This window comes from Pelodiscus sinensis, chromosome 7 (genome assembly GCF_049634645.1).
Source record: "Pelodiscus sinensis isolate JC-2024 chromosome 7, ASM4963464v1, whole genome shotgun sequence".
In the NCBI taxonomy this organism is placed as follows: Eukaryota; Metazoa; Chordata; order Testudines; family Trionychidae; genus Pelodiscus; species Pelodiscus sinensis.
The window spans coordinates 22,372,838-22,392,961 of record NC_134717.1 but is presented as its reverse complement, the minus strand read 5'-3'; the positions used below and the strand labels follow the sequence as shown (position 1 = coordinate 22,392,961).

Genomic DNA, 20,124 nt, shown 5'->3' with positions numbered 1-20,124 from the left:
ACTTTCAAGCAATTTTTATGTATTTAAATAAATAAAGTATAGTGACATTGTTTCCCAAACTCTTTATATGAATATAAAATCCTCAGGTCTTGGCTATCAATCCAGCTTCTCTTTGAGAGATAGATTCAATTTTTTTCATATACTGTTTGAAATAACATGATGAATGCTGCACCTAGAATGGGCGGGGGGGAGGGGAGGAAGGAGGATTTCTCAGTATCTATAAAGTACTGACATAATTCCAGCTTCTCTTTACTGGTCTTATGTATTCAATCCAAAGCTTTGTTTTCTTTTCCATGCAATTAGGCTGAGACCAAAGATGCAAGAGTTTATCCACCACTACCCTCGTATTTTGATCACTGATTTGTATCACAGAACCACTGAGCGTATATTCCCTTTCCTTATTTTTTTGGCCCCAGTCTCATTACCTTGCATGTCTCAAAGTTGAATTTCATCAACCACTTATCAGCCTGTGATCCTATTCTATCAGAAGCACCCTAAGTTTTGTTTCATTTTCTCATAGTGGTACCTTGATGGGCATGGTGGACATAATGAAACCATTTTCTGCTCATATATGTAATGCATAATGCACGAATGTTTGGACACAGTAGTCATTTTCTGTAAGTACGAAAAGCATAGGTAGAGCCCTGCAAATCTGTAGCTATGTGCTTTCTACCCGCAGGTTTCTGCATCTGAAGAAACAGATGTGGATATCTGCAGCTCATTTTTGCAGATACTGATGCAGATACAAATGTTGTCTCTAGAACCCTGCAAATTTGCAGCTATTCACTTTATATCCACTGGCATCCACATCTGCAGATGTGGGATGTAGCTATCCATGGCTCATTTTTACTGATATGGAGGTAAATACCAATTTTTTATCCACATAAGGATCTAAGAATAGAGCTAAATGGGATGCTTGGTAACCCCAGTGAAACTGACTGAGTGTGGAAAGGTCTGATAGTCTGGTAAGATAAGCATTGTGGGGCTGTTTGTAGTCATGAAATAGAAAGAGTCAGTGGCATTTGGTGCCACCACCTAGTGTAGATGGCAGGAAGGAGCTGTGCTAAATCAGGAGCTACAGAAAGCTCTGTCACAATCTGCCGGAGAGGTAATGGATGCGGGGGTACTAGTGGAGAGGCTGATAGCTTTGAACCAGCCTATAAACCCTGGATATGATGGAAGCCATTTTAAACCAGGAGGTATTGTAGCAGCACCCCTAATTTCAGCACCTCTTAATGGATGAAGCAGATTGTGTTGTCTGCACTTCATTGGTTGAGGCAGAAAGGCAAAGAGCCTGCCTTCTCACTGTCCATTTCTCTGGTATCCTTTCTCCAGGCATAACAAATGCCTCACATACACATACTGCTCTGTAGGCCACCAGGGCATTATAAAGGCAGCAATTTAGGAAGTGTTTCTCCACCTGTCTCCTAGCATGGCTCTTGCTCATAGTAGGCACCTTAGAATGGAACTGATTTTCAACCTGATGTTTTCATTACACCCACACAAACACACTACACCCACACCCACTCCATTATATATTCTGTACAGATGCGATCAGTTCTCCTAAAACCAGCTACCTAACCAGCTACTAACTATCCTGATTTTCATTGTTAATTGGGAATACAATATTCTGCACATAGTGAAAACACATGTCTATTGGACATTACTTTCATATGCTTCTGTATGGTTTTATGGCAAACTATGTTCTACTGCAAAAGGAAAAGATGAGACCAAGTGTGTATCTGAATATTCTGTCTTTGATTCTTATGGTGTCAAAAGATGTCAGAAAATAATCACATACCTTTAAGTAAAAAGAGAATAACCTAATTATGACATGATTGATCAATAAATCTCAATTCAGGGTAAATCAGGAGTAACTTCAGTCATGTCAATGGAATGTAAAAGGGGTAAAAGAAGAGAATTATGTCTATCATTTCTGATATCAATAAGTATTTGTATTTTTGAAGCACCTGCTATCCAAAGTTCTTATTGTGTTTTACATACATGTCGCTGTAAAATACAATATTATACTAATTTTGGAAATGGAAAAATAAAGCAGCCAGAGATTAAGTCCTGCACAATCGATCAAGTACTTGCACTTCTGCCAGGCACACAAATTCCACAAAGTGTCTGCTGTACTCATGAAGCAGTAATTTGCACTAAGTCACATAATTTTCCAGGCATCTACCCCACTTTTCATATAGCCACTAGATTTTTCATGTCCTTGTCTGAATCAAAGGGTACGTCTACACTGCCACCCTAGTTCGAACGAGGGTGGCTAATGTAGGCATTCGAAGTTGCAAATGAAGCCCGGGATTTAACTATCCCGGGCTTCATTTGCATCTTGCCGGGCGCCGCCATTTTTAAATTCCCGTTAGTGCGAACTCCGTGCCTGCGGCTACACGCGGCATGGAGTAGGTAGTTCGAATTAGGCTCTCCTCGTGGAACGAAGTGTACCGGTAGTTCGAATTAGAGAGCCTAATTTGAACTACCTATTCCGTGCCGCGTGTAGCTGCGGGCACGGAGTTCGCACTAATGGGGATTTAAAAATGGCGGTGCCCGGCAAGATGCAAATGAAGCCTGGGATATTTAAATCCCGGGCTTCATTTGCAACTTCAAATGCCTACATTAGCCACCCTAGTTCGAATTAGGGTGGCAGTGTAGACATACCCTAAGTGGCTAACACAATAGAGAGAGGTTGAAAGTCAATGGTAGAAATGGGAATACAATCCAGCAAACCCTTTTCTCTCACTGCAATATACAAGAAACTCTCATTGACTCCAATGAGAGTTATTTATATCATTCCTGTGTGGCAGGGGGAAAATACATGTCAAGAATCCTGTCTGCTAGCCCCAGTCCAAGCCTTTTTCTTATGCTTTAAATTCCTATTACTTTCCAGATCATTATTATTGCAGGTTATTAAATTTCTGACACAGTCAAAACATTATATGTTACCAAGTATTTAAAGATACAGCATTAGAATAGGATAAATTCAGAATCCCTGTGATATCAGTTAAACCAGCCAAAAATAAATAACCCCCTTGCATGGAGAAATTAACATAAAGGTGTCAAAAACGAAGCCACTGATTATATAATCCAAGGCCAGCAAAAGTTAATGCACTGACTGTATGTGAAACAGACAAAAGCTTTTTGTGGATCTAAAAGTAATGCAAGAAAGAGATCTTTCTTGGGAGCCAAACTGAGACAGGGAAATGAACTCTGAAAAGGACTGGAGATCATCACAAACCTTACCCTCTTCAATTCCAAATATAATCTTTGAACTGCTTTCTATAACTCAAAAACACAACAGCATGGGCATTTAAAACAAACAATATCAAGCCCCCAAATGCTACCAAAACTAAATAGTCTACCATTCAAACCACTCTCATCCTGATGAAGGACAGAAAACAATCTACATGTGACAGATATCTGTCATGTCACTTAATGGACTTCTACAGGGTACATAGATATTATAATGATGAGTAAACCCCTGCTTGGATACAAAATTTGTATTCACATCTGCATCCATATCTGCAAAAATTAGTCATAGATAACCACATCCATATTTGCAGATGCTGATATACATAGATATAAAGAGGATATCTATAGTTTTTCAGGGTTCTAATGATGAGGGCTGTTTAAGGACCTATATTGTACAGAAAAAGAAAGTATATTGGTCATATTCTGTTCTTGGTATAAACATGGAGTAACTCCACTGGAGATACAAAAACAACCAAGAGTCCTATGGCACCTTAGGACACGTCTACACAGCAGGGCAAAAGTCAAATTAAGCTACGCAACTTCAGCTATGTCAATTGCATAGATGAACTTGAAATAGCTTAATTTGGCTTTGGCGCTGTCTACACGGCAGGAAGTTGAAGGAAGAACACTCTTCCTTTGAATTCTCTTAGTCCTTGTGAAATGAGGGTTACAGGAGTTGGAGTAAGTCCTACAGCTTGACATTATTTCGAAATAACGGCTTGCTGTGTAGAAGTGCTCTTATTTATTTTGGAATAATGTCAATTATTCCCGAAACAACACTGCTGTGTAGATGTACCCTATGGGTATGTCTAGACTACAGGGTTTTGTCGACAGAAGTTTTGTCGACAGACACTGTCGACAAAGCTTCTGTCGACAAAGAGCATCTAGACTACATCCAGTTCTGTCGACAAAGCAAGCCGCTTTGTCGACATAACAGTGTGGACGCAAAGGACAGTGTAGATGCAATAATGCCTTCTATCGACAGAACTCTGTCGATAAAAGGCATTATTCCTCGTAGAATGAGGTTTACATACATCGACAAAACTGCTGAGTTCTGTCGACGTTATGGCAACATAACTCAAAGGCAGTGTGGACGCATGTATAGTTTTGTCGACAAAAGTCTGCTTTTGTCGACAAAACCCTGTAGTCTAGATACACCCTTACAGACTAACAGCATAAGCTTTCATGGGTAAAACCCACTTCATCAGATTAATTGGGTTTTATCCATGAAAACTTATGCCCCAATAACTTCATTAGTCTCTAAGGTGCTACAGGATTCCTTGTTATTTTTGCAGATATAGACTAACATGGCTACCCCATGAGACTTTCCACTGAAGATAACAGAGTTATTCTGGATTTATACCAGTATAACTGAGATCAGAATCAGACATGTTATATGCTTACTAGCTGTAGGAAATCTCTGTTACATTAGGTTTAGGTCCAAGTATATTCGTAGTCAAAATACAGAGCTTTCTAGTATTTTTCACATTTCTCACCTTGTTTTTTAAGCTTTATACTTTAGAATTTTATTAATATAAGCAAACTGACATAGCTGCAATCTTTTGACATTGAAGTCAATATCACATTAAGACTGTGGCAAAAGCCTGAGCATCCGTCTCTGTAATTTATGTAACAAAACCTTTATAAACAAGTGAATTTGGGAAATGAATAGAAACACCAATGAAATAAAATAATGTCTGTGTTTGTGAAATGAATGAAGCTATTAGGGGAATGAAGTTGCTTATTAATTCATGCATATGCTGCATAGCGACTTTTTTAATACTGATTTTTTTTTTGTAATCAACCAACAAGAAACACTACTAAAAGTAATTATTCCAAAGCTGCAGGATTTTGTATTAACATTGTGGAGCCACAAGTACTGTAAGGTCAAATGAACACCACAACTTCCTCCTAAACATTTTGCCACAATATTAAATGCATGCAGGGAGGTTTGAGATAAATGTGAGTGGGAAAAGCATGAGTGAAATGGATAAACCTTATTTTGAAAAGTTCTCCGCAAGCACACAACATTGAGCATCAAGAACATTTTTCCACTGATCTAGTTACTAATGCCTCAATCGCTCACTATATTAGTGCAGGCTGCAAAGCATCATGTTGTTATTTACTTCAGCTATAGCTCATATCAAGATGTACCTATCCAATGCAAAATTAAACTAAGTAAAGGGGAGAGAGGAGAATGACATGGTGAGCGAGGTATTTTTCTGTTCCAGTTGCTGATTGACTGTACTGCTATCTCTTAAAATGGTTTTATTTAGTTATTACAACCATCTCTCTGTAAATGACACTTAGGATTATTTAAGATTATGTTGTAATCCTTTTAATCCTCTGTGCTTTAAATTTCAGGCTAAACACCAAAGAGCAAACTAGCACTTAGCCGAAATGTTTAAAGCATGTGATTTGAACATAAACCTTCTTTTATTCACCACATCTCTGATGAAGACCTAGTGCAACACATGAGTTAGTCATGGAGATCAGTTCAGTATCTCACTGCAAATTGCTCTGTTTGCTCAGATTTTGTTGAAACTGCTCCAAACTACTTCTTTTTACTGCTGCCATATCATCAATCAACCAACCAAATAAAGGTAAGTTATGCTGCAGAACACTGCTGTACACTAGTTGATGAAAGAAGGAGTTTAAAATTCATAAAAATAGATAATGTGCACGCATTTTAAGATTTCTTAGGCCTTGTTCTGTTCAGACTTACCTTAGTTTAGAAAAGGAATAACTCAGTTAAAAATAGTGGAGTAAATGTGCACAAGATCAGAATCCAATCCCAAAGCTTCCTGCCTAAATTTCATTTGCTGTAAGGTTATATATTTTTCTGCCCAGTTAATAAGTTCCATATTAATTAATTATGTATAATTTCTCTTTGTGGTGTACATTTACTTTTCCTAGTCAGAATTCAAATTCCATATTTCCTGCAACTTTGGGTGTATGATTTTCTTCAACAGAAAAATCTCACTACAGGCAATCCCTGGGTTACATACAAGATAGGGACTGTAGGTTTGTTCTTAAGTTGAATTTGTATGTAAGACGGAACTGGTACATATTGTAGGGGAAACTCTAGCCAAACATTTCTCCAGAGCTCAGTTTTATTCTCCCACACCTCACTTCCCTCAGTCCTTTATTCTCAAGCTGAGGTGTCTGCTGAGAAAAGCCGCTCCGCGTCTCCCTGGTCTGCTGGGGGGGGGGGGTGTTGCCTCACCCCATTTGTAAGTAGGGAACTGATGTAAGTCTGATCCATGTAACCCAGGGACTGCCTGTAGTCATTTTCTGTTTGTGAACTATAATGCTTGGTCTTAGACCGAGCATCCAGGGTAAATCAAACTCAGAATTTTTTAGCCAGTTATGATAGAATACGTGAGCAGAAACCAACATTGCTCTGTTTTAGTCAAGAATGAATGCTTTATTGTTCACTATGTAATGAAACAAAAACCCACCAACCATGCTTTGTTGCTGTGCTTTTGTACATGCAATCATATTTATTATGATAATTTCAAAATAGGCCATCTAATGTAGGTAATCAAATAGTAGTGCAAACCGTCTAGATTTAGTTTTCCAGAAAATCCTTTCAGATTCTTTTCATTCCAACAGAACGATGAATAAGTAGATTCAAAGGGTGGCTCTATATTTTAAATGAATAAAACATGAAGAGTGTTTCTGAAGTATTCAGCAACAAGTATACACCACCTTCTGTCTTGGACTCTTTCTTTACTCCCCCTTTCTACTCTTTCTACCCATCTAGCACCAGTCCTGTCAGTTGAAATGTCACCATTGTTGGTACAAACAACTCTTGCCATCTCTAATCTCTAATTTCTCTCCCATTTAGTTGTTATTCTGAAACCATTAAAGAGTACTTATTTTCTCTATGCTGATACAAATATTTCAGTGGTCTCTATTAGCTCTTCTGATGTGTAAGGTTTGCAAAGCTTGGCATTTCTAGGGAGATAGAACTAAAGAATGAGAGCAAAGTGGAGTTGTTCACCCTACCAATACACTGTGTCCATGAATTGTCAAGCCTCAGAAAGTCAAATTTTATAAAACACTGTCAGGGTATGTCTACACTACAAAGTTAATTCGAACTAACAGACGTTAGTTCGAATTAACTTTGATAGGTACTACACATACAAACCGCTAGTTCGAACTTCATTCGAACTAGCGGAGCGCTTAATTCGAACTACGTAAACCTCATTCTACGAGGATTAACGCCTAGTTCAAATTAAGTAGTTCAGATTAAGGGCTGCATAGCCACTTAATTCGAACTAGTGGGAGGCTAGCCCTCCCCAGCTTGCCCTGGTGGCCACTCTGGGAACCACCAGGGAAACTCGTCTGACCCCTTACTGGCCCCGGAGCCTTTAAAGGGGCACAGTCTGGCTACGGTGCCCGTGCCAGGTGCAAGCCTGCCAGCACCCAGCCAGCAGACCCTACACCTGGCACAGCACGAGCCAGCCACCCGCTGCCCCCCAGCCCTCCGCCTCTTCCCAAGACCAGGCTGGCAGCTCCCGGGAGCCTGCCTGTGACCGCAAGAGGTGGGCACCTGCCTGGTCTAGTGCGGACATCGTGGACCTCATCAAGGTTTGGGGGGAAGCCTCCAACGTCCACGACCTCCATCCTAGACACAGGAAAGTGGCCGTCTAGGGCAGGATAGCTGCCAGCCTGGCCACCCAGGAGCAGGTTTGCATGAAAATCAAGGTGGTCGAGTGAGACCCCGAACCTGAGCCCTGATCTTAGAACATAAAAACATAAGAATGGCCGTACTGGGTCATACCAAAGGTCTATCTAGCCCAGTAGCCTGTCTGCTGACAGCGGCCAACAGTAGGTACCTGGAGGGGATGGACCGAAGACAATGACCAAGCCATTTGTCTCGTGCCATCCATCTCCAGCCTTCCACAAACAGAGGCCAGGGACACCATTTCTACCCCCTGGCTAATACCACTCCATGGACACAACCTCCATGAATTTATCTAACTTCTCTTTAAACTCTGTTCTAGTTCTAGCCTTCACAGCCTCCTGCACCAAGGAGCTCCACAGGTTGACTATTTGCTTTGTGAAGAAGAACTTTCTTTTATTAGTTTGAAGCCTGCTACCCATTCATTTCATTTGGTGTCCTCTAGTCCTTCTATTATGGGAACTAATGAAGAACTTTTCTTTATGCACCCTCTCCACACCACTCATGCTTTTATAGACCTCTATCATATCCTCCCTCAGTCTCCTCTTTTCTAAGCTGAAGTCCCAGTCTCTTTAGCCTCTCTTCATATGGGACTTGTTCCAAACCCCTGATCATTTTAGTTGCCTCTTCCCCCCTCCCACCTCCTTTTCCCAGTCTCCCCAAGTTTTGTTCAATAAAGAGAGTTTCTATTTTTGAACACACAGGTCCTTTCTTTTGTACATCAGGAATGGGGGCTAGGGAGGTGTAAGTGGAAGGAGGTAAGGGAGGAATGGGGTACGAGCCCCCGATGGGGAGGACTGGTGTGGCTCTGTGGGCTCCTCGGGGTGGAAGCTCTCCTGCAGCCCCCCGATTGACCCCCCACCGGATGGCAGCCTGCGGCAAGTGCAGCCGGGCTGAGGGCCGAGTGCTGTGATGTGCTGAGTGTGGGTATTCAGGGCACTCCAAGCCAGGACTGCTTTGCTGTCCCTCATCGAGTTAGACAAGCAAGCGGGGAACCCCTGAGAACTGTCTGTCCGGGGTGGGGGTCGGGTCCCTTGAAGCACAGCCCTCAACTAGCCTGAGACAGCAGCTCCATGCTCCAAGTCCTAACCTGATGCCCTGCCGGCACTGCTTCCGGCCATCCTTAACCTCGGTTCAGGGTCCACTCAATGTGGACATGCTAGTTCGAATTAGCAAAACACTAATTTGAACTAGTTTTTAGGTCTGGATGCACTAGTTCGAATTAGCTTAGTTCGAATTAACTAATTCAAATTAAGTTAGTTCGAATTAGTGCTGTAGTGTAGACATACCCTCAGATATTAAGAGGATAGTTGCAAAAGCCTGTAAGGGTCTGAGGTGCACATGTCCTACCAACTTCCAGTGGTCTTATATCCTATAGGTGCCTTCAGAAATATTCTGCTTACACATTTAGATAAAATGGGTCCAAATGATCTATTCCACCCAGAGCTGGTAGGTGGGGAACGAATCCCATTTTAGGAAGCGAGTTACAATACCTGATTCCTTGTTCTACCCAGTCAGAGTTGCAAGCAAAAGCTGCCTGGTGACTGCACTAACACCTGCAAGCTGGCAACAGTCCCTAAGAGAATTTGAATCATCTGAAGAAATCTTGATCTTAGCACATGCCAGCCATGTTATATCCCCACTTTATATTCCATCATCCTAGTAGCTGTAGGATAGATGGCATAGAAGCCTACTATGCTAGCTCTAAAAAAGGGGTCTTGCCTATAGAGCAGGACTAGGAGCAGAAAGGCTCATCCCTTGAGATGTTTTCTAATCTAGTAAAGCTCATTGAAGCTGACTTATGGAAGCATCACTGCTTTGGAACTCAAACACTGTTGTAAAGACCTAAATTCCAATATAATCCAGTCCTCCAAGGTCTTAACACAGCATACTAAGCTTCTCTCCCACATGGAATCCACACCTGCTCCTAACTTGGAAGCAATTCAATCATTGCTAGTGATGCCACGTGCAGCCTGGCTAAGTAACATGCCCGTTTCTTACTCCATCTGGCAGAAAATATAAATGCTAAGATGCACCTTCCGCAGCACAAACAGCTCTTCATGGCTGGCATGGGGAGCAGGACCGAGAGATCCAGGGGAGATGAATGAAGGGACAATGACCCTCTAAGCGGGAGAACAAGGAAGCGTGAATAGGTTTGGGGATGATAAGACCTTAAACTTTACCCAAAGTTCAGGCCTTATTGTGAGGTCTGAAATAATTTGTGTTACATTTCTCTTGTACTACTCCTTGCTCATCTCTCCACTTGTTCTTCCACCAAATAGGAGAGTATTGCAAAAAAAAAGTCTTGAGTGCCTGTTCTGTGTAGATGAGATCTGCATTTCAAGTTGTGATCAAGTTGATGAAATAAAATATTAAACACAATTTTACCCTTTCACTACGTAAATATAGAGGCATCTCCTTTGTAAAGCTACTGTTAATTGACCACCATATTTATCAAAGTCACACAGTATAAACTTTACTTTACTGTAAACCAAGGCATGAATTAGAAGTATACTCCTTGAATTACTAAAATAAATTTGTTTATAAATAACAACTGAAGAAAGGACACTTCTCACTGTTAAATTCTCCCTTCTGAAGCCCTATGTAAAATTCCAAAAACTTGGATGGAAAAAATATCGTTATAGCGCTCGATTCAGCTCCCATGACATCAAAAAAAGCATTTCTGTTTATTTCAATGGGTGTTGGACTGGGTCCCTACAGTGGAACAGTTATAATAACCTTTTTTTTTAGCATCCAGAACCTAGAATTTCAACCCTAGAATAATGCCTTTCTTGTCATTGAAAAGCATTTATCATGCCATTCAGTGAAATGGCATATTGATGAAAAAAATTAAGCAACATTGTTTTCCATCAAATAAAATGATTAGCATATGAGAAACATATAAACTTCTGAATTGGCTCTAATGGATGCAAAGTTCTTCTTCTTCCAGCCCTTCCCACTCAGGAATGAACCTCGGTCACTGCAGCCATGAGCAGAAATAAAAATAAACAGCTTAACCACTCTCAGTTGGATCAGAGCTTAAGTAAGCAATTTGAGAAAGTTCTGTTTATGGAAGTTCTTTAGGTGAAGGATTCTGGGCTTAAACCCAAAGCAATTACCTGCTAAGTTTTAAAAACAAATTGAATATAGAACATTAATCAATACATCAACAGGTTTTCAAGTGTTTTTAGTAGAGTCAATCATCAGGGCTCTTTAGCCTAGAAAAAATAGTAAACTGAATCTGGATAAAATGTTATGATTTTAAATTTGTTTAAGAAGCAAGTGTTGTATTAAAGGAAGCTGTAGTTACTAAAATATCTAAACAAGGAAATGAAACCTAGCTCTTCACCTTAAAGGGAGAATGGAATGAACAAATAGTTTCTTACCTGAAAGACATTCTTTCTACTAGATTTCTCTTTAGTCCATTCAATATGAGCTCCACACAAATCCACCCATTCTGGTTTATACCCTGCTTTCTGCAAATGAAAATTAAATGTGAAGTTAAAATTGAGTGTACAGAAATGGGGACTGTTACCAGAGAGAAAGAGAGTGGATCAATTTCAACTAGCAGATAATTGTAGTATTGCTGCTAGCACTATGCTGTAGGGCCTATCACAGCTCCCTCTTCCCTGTTACTATAGCATGTAGTCCTTTTTTCAGAGATCTCAATGGGAATTACATGTGTGTACATCTGCACACACATGTGATGTTTCATTAAGCTATTTCCTAATTAAAAATAAAATTATTAGAGATTTAATGCTTTCTTGCTGAACCTGAAAAATGCTTGTGTAGAATAGATTAATCATTAGTTCTGATTGATACACGTGGAAAGAAATGAGACTGTAGAAGAATGAGTACCTCAGCTCCACAGTAAGTTGAGCAAGTTAGGGAGGGGGAAGATGTGGTGTCTCAATCTCATGAGATGCCCACATCCATAAATAACACAAAGTCAAAGGGCTGGAGGTGCACTAAGTACACTCTCATGAGTGTTCAACACCTTATACGCCACTACATATCAAGACTACAATTTTTTTTTAAAAATTCCATACAGTTCCTCCTGCATTTGAGCAGAGTAATAACTGAGTGATCTTAATGGTCACTTTGACTCATTGTTTCTGTCCCTCATTTTTTAATACTAGTTTACCATCAGTGGATCTCAAAGCACTTCACAAAGAAGGCAACATCATCTTGACTTTTCAGAGAAACAGATGCACAGATATGGGAAGAGATAGAAATGGGAACAAGACTCGTCTTTCCTGAATTCCATTCCAGTGTTCTATCCACTAAGCCATATTGCCATTTTAAACCACCTTAACTTTAAGGGTGCTATCAGTTGTAAATAAAACTAAATAGCAGCAGGCATTGTGGTGATTCCAGTACAATCACACTATTGGGCTGCACAGGATACTCACTAAAATTTCCCTGATGTTGTTAACAATGGCTTAAAAACACACATCTCCAAGGATTGTTTTGAATTTGCTAAAAAAAAAAAAAAAAAAAAAAATAGGGATGTGTTGTGCTGAGACAAGCATAGTGAAAAATCCTAGTCAAATGGTTTGCAGTCATAGAACCTAGTGCTTTTCAGGACTGGAGTTATACTCCTCATTTGCCAAACCATACTACTACTGTGGCTGTGTCTAGATTACACAGTTCTTCCAGAAAAAAAGATACACAAATTGAGAACTAGTCATGTGCAACTGTGACAAAACCTTACTAAAATCAACAATTATCATTCTTATTGCTTCCCTCTTATCCATTAGGCTAACAGACCTGTCAAATAAGACAATTAGGTTGGGTTGGTTTGACTTTTTTTTTTTTAACAAATCCATGATGTCTTTTCTTTGTAACCCTATTATCCTCCACATGCTTCAAAATCATTGTTTAATTTGTTCCTATATTTTTCTAGGTATTGAAGTAAAGCCGGCTGCTCTGCAATTCATCTTTTTTGTCACCCCTTTTAAAAAAATCGCTACTATGTCTGCCCTTTTTCGGTACTCTGGGTCCTCACCCTTCCTTCTAGAGTTATCAAACATAATTGCTTAAGGTTTCATAATTACTTCAGCTAGTTCCTTAAGCCTGCTCAGATTAATGTCATCAGGCCCTGCAAATTAAATACATTTAAATTAGCTAACTGTTCAATAATTTGTTCTTTCCCTAGTTGGCTTGCGTTCTATCCTCAGGCTATGTCTAGATTGCAGGCTTCTTTCAGAAGAAGCTTTTCCAGAAGAGATCTTCAATGAGGAGTAACGGTAGTTCGAATTAAGAGTGTTAATTCGAACTACCTAGCCTGAGCCGCGTGTAGCCGTGGGCAGGTAGTTCGAACTACCAGGCATTTAAAAATGGCAGTGCCCAGGAACATGCAAATGAAGCCCAGGATATTTAAATCCCGGGCTTCATTTACAAGTTCGAATGACTACATTAGCCACCCTAGTTCGAACTAGGGTGGCTAGTGTAGCCATACCCTGAAATAGTGCCTGCACATTGCCAAAGCTCATCAAAAAAGTGATCTGCTTTTTTGAAAGAAGCATCCACACTGAATGGATGCTATCTCACATTTAAGCTGTGATTACTATGGATGGAGTGGACACTAGAGCACCTGCATTTTTTCCTCTTTCTTCTTCTTTCAAAAGACCTCCTTCTTCCCTGTCCATGCATGCTTTTTTCCAAAAGAGCTCTTTTGGAAAAAGGCTTCTTCCTCATAGAAAGAGGTTTACCAATGTCAGAAAATCCCCTCTGTTATTTCAATTTTCTTTAAAAAAAAAAAACGTGATTGCAGTGTGAACTTACTTGACTTTTTTCTGAAAAACAGACGTTTTTTCTGAAGAACAGCCATTTTTCTTAAAAAAAACCTCTGTAGTGTAGACATACCCTCAGTGTTGTTAATATTGGGTTGAGTAGCTAGTTATAGTTAAGCTCATTAGTGAAGACCGAAGCAAAATAGGCAGTAGGCACCTGAGCTATCCTGATGTCACTACTTATTAACTCCCTTTTCCCATGAAGTTGAGGACTTACACTTTCCTTTGTCTTTCTTTTCCTCCTTATGTATTAAAAACCCTCTTCTTACTGACATTTATGTCCCTTACTAGCGTAGCTCATATTGTGCATTAGCCTTTCTGACTTTCCTATATGCTTGTGCTATTCTTTTGTACTCCTTAGCAATTAATCTATATTTGCACTTTTTAATTTTCAGATTAAAGACTTTGCTAAGTAGCCATATTGGCCTTTTACTATTATTGCCTATCTTTCCCTCACATTGGCATAGCTTGCAATTGTGCCTTTAATAGTGTACCCTTGAAAACTCTCAGAATTCTTTTTCCCTTTTAGATTTTCTTCCTATGGGACCTTATCTACCAGTTCTCTAAGTCTGTTAAACTCTTTTTTTTTAAGTCTATTATCTTTCTTCTGCTGATGTATTAGGTTATCAAATAGTCTCTTCAGGGAAGCAATGATAGAAGCCACATTGTTTGAGACATTTAAAAGAATGAAAAATTCAGGGAACAATCCTGCTTCAGCAGGGAGATGGAGTGGTTGACCTTAAGTCTTTTGCATCTTTAAATTTCTAGGATGTTATGAAAAAGTGCATGGTAATATAGTTTGGAAGCCTCTAAGCAATCTATGTACAAAGAGGCTGTTTATTCTTTATCATGTTGAATTCTGGTGTTTATTCAATTTCAGCTTTGAAATAAGCAATGAATAAGGAGTGATAGATTCTCTTGTCCCCTTCTCATATATGTGGGACAGGTGGCAGGCTTGGGAAAAGATATTTGAAAGAAAGTTAGTCTTCTGCTTCCGATACATGACTCTTTACTAGCCATCATTTGAACTGGAAAATATTCTCATATGAGGAATGAATTTAGTGTCTTTAAATGTAGGGGTCATTACTGCAGATCCAAAAAGTCAGATTTTTTTCATAATTTATAATCAGAGATAGGAAATTTCCTGGAATGAAAAGTAAGAATTATAGCTGCTGGGGTATGAGCTTTAAACTTGCTTTAAGCCTACAAAAGCCAGTACATTTACATTCAATCATAACTTTCTTGTAATGTTGCAATTCTAATGGTTCCTAAGTAAGGGGAAGCAGAGTAGTGTAATGGACGGCAATAAATAAAACTTTGGTTCTATTTCCAGCCTTACCTCTTGCTTGATGGGTAAACATGGAAAAGTAACTTAATTTCTCCCTCCATTTCCCTATCTGTAAAATGGAGACAATGATACTGACCTCCTCTGATTAATGCTTTGAATTTTCTGGATGAAATACACTATTTTAGAGCTAGATATTATGATTACTAAAAATGGATGTCTAGTATGCACATGTGGCCCTATTTAAATGTACATGAAGTCCATGTGTAAGGCCCACAGGCAGAACCAAACCTGGGACCTTTGGGGCTTAGTGCATGAGCCTCTACAGTTACAAATGGTCTAAATGTCACTACATGGGTCAGTGAATCACACGCAGTAAGTGTATGGGTTGGTTACACATGAATATGTATGAAAGTACAATATGGCCTCATGTTGTCTTATGTGGTGTGCGATCCACAGTTCGATTCTTAATTGTAGGCATAACACACACATCTTGTAAATGAGTGAATTAAGTCTACCATGAGAGGACCCAATATTTAATGTCCTTGCCTTATGCTTTTCAGTCAGACCAAGTATGTTATATCAATGTTGCTGGTGGGGCTTATGCTGTGAATTGATATAAGTGTCTGTTACAATGAAATCTTCCTGTGCATGTGCTAAATATCCTCAGCTCAATAAACTCTTCAAATAAACTGCACTCATCTTTCTCAGTAAAAATTACAAATACTGTATTTGGAAACAGAATTTTATTTAGGGAATTCTAGACTTCCTAAGATAAGCAGAAAATAGATTATGGAGCTATGATCCATTTTGATCATGTAATCAATTTAAAATACAAAAAACGTAAAACAGATTTTGTGACTTTTATAAAGTGATCTGAAACAAATTTTTTATAAGAAACAATCAAACTAGGATATAAATTTATGAAATCATTGCATTTCCTTTATATGTTTATTAATATTTTAACAGTTTTTAAAACACATATCTCTCAATCTTTCCTTCTATGTTTTATACTAATTTTTTTTCCTAAATAATACTAATAATGGGGACACACAGGGCTGGATTAAGACATACTGAGGCCCTAAGGTATGTCAAGTTTAAGAAGCTCCTTAGCATTATCAAAACATGACATTTAGTATTTTTTTGTATTTAGAGACCCCTGTAATCTGAGTCCCTAGAAGGAAGTTTATTCAGCTTGGCTACATCTAGACTGGCATGATTTTCCGAAAATGCTTTTAATGGAAAAGTTTTCCATTAAAAGCATTTTCGGCAAAGCACGCCTAGAATGATAGGGTGCCACAAAAAAACCCCGCTCGCCATTTTCGCGATCGGGGCTTTTTTGCAGAAAACACTACTGTGCTGTTTACACTGGCCCTTTTGTGCAAAAGTCTTTTGGAAAAAGACTTTTGCCCAAACGGGAGCAGCATAGTATTTCTGGAAAAGCACTGACGATCTTACATGAGATCGTCAGTGCTTTTCCGGAAATTCAAGCGGCCAGTGTAGACAGCTGGCAAGTTTTTCCACAAAATCAGATGATTTTGTGGAAAAACTTGCCAGTATAGACACACTTTGAAGTAGGAATAAGAGCCTCCGGAAAAGGGCGCTTTTTCCGGAGGATCGGGGCCAGTGTAGACGCTCTTTTCCGGCTTTTTTAAAAGCCGGAAAAAAGCGGCGGACATTTTTATTTAAATGCCGCAGGGGATATTTAAATCCCCCGCGGATTTCCCTACTACGATAGCTGAAATTTACATGCCCCTTCCGGAAAAGGGGCCAGTGTAGACGAGCCCCTTGTGTGTAAATCCAGCACTGGGGCCACTTGCCATCACAGTCCTGAAAAGAACTGTGAACCCAATACATCTCTTGTTGAAGTCAACAATTTTATTATCGGCTTAACTGGGATCAGATTCTATGTCTATCATAGGGATACTAAAACAAGGAATAACCCAGTTAAAATGTATGAATATAGGTATAATTAATTCTGTGAATTAGAATATTATTAAAAACTATGGAAAATATATTTTAAATTGCCAAAAAATATTACTCTTCAGCAATAAGAGAAGGAATATATGTATGTGATTTAATTCCCCTTCCACCTCTCCCCCATGTTGCCTAAGTGGCTATACAGTAAAGTATTGTTCTTTTTATAATGATTCATCGTTATTTTAAATTTTAACTTTATATACAGTACTCAAGAATTAATGAATTAATAACCTTATAATCCAACACAGTATTTATCTTTTTGTTAAATCACATCATTTTCCTGTTATAAATAAAATTGCTATGTTATTAAATTCATACAAGAATGAATGAACGTTGGCTTTATTGCATTATTTAATTAATGGTTGAGTTCCCCCTTTGCCGAAATAAACAATATTTGAAAAATAACAGTAACAGTAAACAAATGATTCTTAGCAAACTTTCTTGTATGATTCCTTTTTAGCTATCAAAATTATAGCAGGGTGAATGGGTTTAAAACACAAACATTGCATTAGATGCATCAGATAGAACCAGCTTGCCTGGATTTATGTAATTTGAGCAAGAACTTCTCTAATGTATTAAATTTGGGTTTGACAGGTTGGATGATGACATAATTAGCAGTGAAAGCCGTTGACTCTTCATGTTTTATGAAAATATTTGACAGAATGGCAAAAAAGAAAGCTCAATCTGCATTCCAAAATTGTGATTTATTACTGAAATTTCAGATTAATTTCCTAAAAGCCAAAGTCTAGCACACTTTTGTTTTGTCCCCAAAACAGCCAAACATAGAGCAACATTAATTCATGTCTGTAATTTAGTTCCTGCTTTCATAGCCTCACCACCTAAAAGACATTTATGGGAGAGGAAGCTTAATCTAAGTGAGAGGACAATAGGGCTATGGTCAGGTCAGAGGGAACATGTGTTGAAATGTGCAGGCTATTTGTCCTAACATGAGATATGACAAAATGAGGAAGGCCAGCAAACAGAAAGGAGATGATAGGGCCAGGATCTGGAAAGTTACGGTAAAAGGTTTCTCAGTTTAAGCATGGGCCCATATTGGTTACTCTGCCAAATGTGACCTTTTATTTAAAAAGGTAAGAGAGATAAAAATATAAGAATGAGAATATTATTTCACTGACCCTGAACATGCATATGATGTACTTATTTCTCATTTAAACTGAGTTAGCTTTAGATTTGGATCAGATCTTCATTCTTTGATAAAGTTCCTTCATACCACTCACTAAACTACCCCAACAGGAGTTGATGGAAATTCTGCCAGTGTGGGGGAATCTTGAGCTGACATGAACTAAGATATGTTGCTTTTACTCAAGTCTCTAAGTCCACTGGCATGCAGAGAGAAAGGAAGCCTCCTGAGGGCCTGGAGGAGATGTGATGGGGCTTGGAGAAGGTGGTGCTGGAGTATACATAATACATTCTAACAAACCTCATCTGGTGGAATGGTTCTCCATCCGAGCACAAGCCTGTGGATAGGCAGAGAATGAGGCGGGTGGGGCCTTTACATGTTACTAGGTCTGGCCTCAGCACCCTGGGAGGCATTAGATCATGGAAGACGAAATGGTAGCATACAAGCACAGTTTCTTTCCCTGCCTAAGCTGTGCCAGGAGTGAACTCGAGCAGCTCGTGACATTCATGAAATCCACCACTACTAGGTGTAATTTAAATAGCTGGTAAACCCAAAGATAAATTTTCTGTCATATTTGAAATTTCAGGCCGGATCCAGTACAAATTAATTCAATGGAAGTTTTGCTTTTTAGTAGAATGGGTGCAAGAATAAGTGTTTGGGGCCTGAATCTATAAGTTGTGGGAGTCCTTCCTGAAAGTAGCTGAGCATCCTCAATTGTGGGCAATACTGTATGAATTCCAATCAGTGGAAAAGAGAAGTTACTTATCTTACGAACATAAGAATGGCTGTACTGGGTCAGACCAAAGGTCCATCTAGCCCAGTAGCCTGTCTGCTGACAGTGGCCAGTGCCAGGTGCCCCAGAGCGGATGGACCGAAAACAATGATCAAGCGATTTGTCTTGTGCCATCCATCTCCAGACTCTCATAAACAGAGGCCAGGAACACCATTTCTATCCCCTGGCTAATAGCCTTTTATGGACCTAAACTCCATGGGTATGTCTACACTACCACCCTAGTTCGAACTAGGGTGGTAATGTAGGCAACCGGAGTTGCAAATGAAGCCCGGGATTTGAATTTCCCGGGCTTCATTTGCATCTTGCCGTGCGCCGCCATTTTTAAATGTCCTCTAGTGCGGACTCCATGCCCCGTGGCTACACGCGGCACGGACTAGGTAGTTCGGGTTAGGCTTCCTATTCCGAACTACCGTTACTCCTCGTTCCACTTAGTACTCCTAGTTCGAACTAGGGTGGTAGTGTAGACAAACCCCATGAAATTATCTAGCTTCTCTTTAAACTCTGTTATGGTCCTAGCCTTCACAGCCTCCTTTGGTAAGGAGTTCCAGGTTGACTATGCGCTGGGTGAAGAAGAACTTTCTTTTATTAGTTTTAAACCTGCTACCCATGAATTTCATTTGGTGTCCTCTAGTTCTTCTATTACGGAAACTAATAAATATTTTTTCTTTATTCACTCTCTCCACACCACTCATGATTTTATATACCTCTATCATATCCCCCCTCAGTCTCTTTTTTTCTAAACTGAAAAGTCCCAGTTGCTTTAGCCTCTCTTCATATGGCACCCGTTCCAAGCCTCTAATCATTGTAGTTACCCTTTTCTGAACCCTTTCCAAGACCAAAATATCTTTTTTGAGCTGAGGAGACCATATCTGTACAAAGTATTCAAGATGTGGGCGTACCATAGTTTTATACAAGGGCAGTAAAATATTCTGTTGATTATTTTCTATCCCTTTCTTAATAAATCTTAACATCCTATTTGCCTTTTTGACCGCCACTGAACAAATTATGTTCTTCTATGTGCCTGACAATTTTATTCTTTACTATTGTTTCGACTAATTTGCCTGGTACTGAAGTTAGACTTACCAGTCTGTATTTGCCAGGATCACCTCTAGAGCCCTTTTTCAATATTGGTGTCACGTTAGCTATCTTCCAGTCATTAGGTACGGAAGCTGATTTAAA

General features: G+C 39.4%; 1 protein-coding gene across 4 annotated transcripts in view; it reads right to left on the bottom strand.

Annotated features, from left to right (window-relative positions):
* The window catches only part of ARHGAP15 (Rho GTPase activating protein 15), a 491,953-nt gene that overhangs the window by 377,348 nt on the left and 94,481 nt on the right, over window positions 1–20,124 (bottom strand). For all 4 annotated transcript variants that reach the window (XM_075933317.1, XM_075933318.1, XM_025191035.2 and 1 more), the window contains one exon: window positions 11,338–11,427. In XM_075933317.1, coding sequence (XP_075789432.1) covers window positions 11,338–11,427 — 90 coding nt within the window. The remainder of the gene's footprint in view (window positions 1–11,337; window positions 11,428–20,124) is intronic.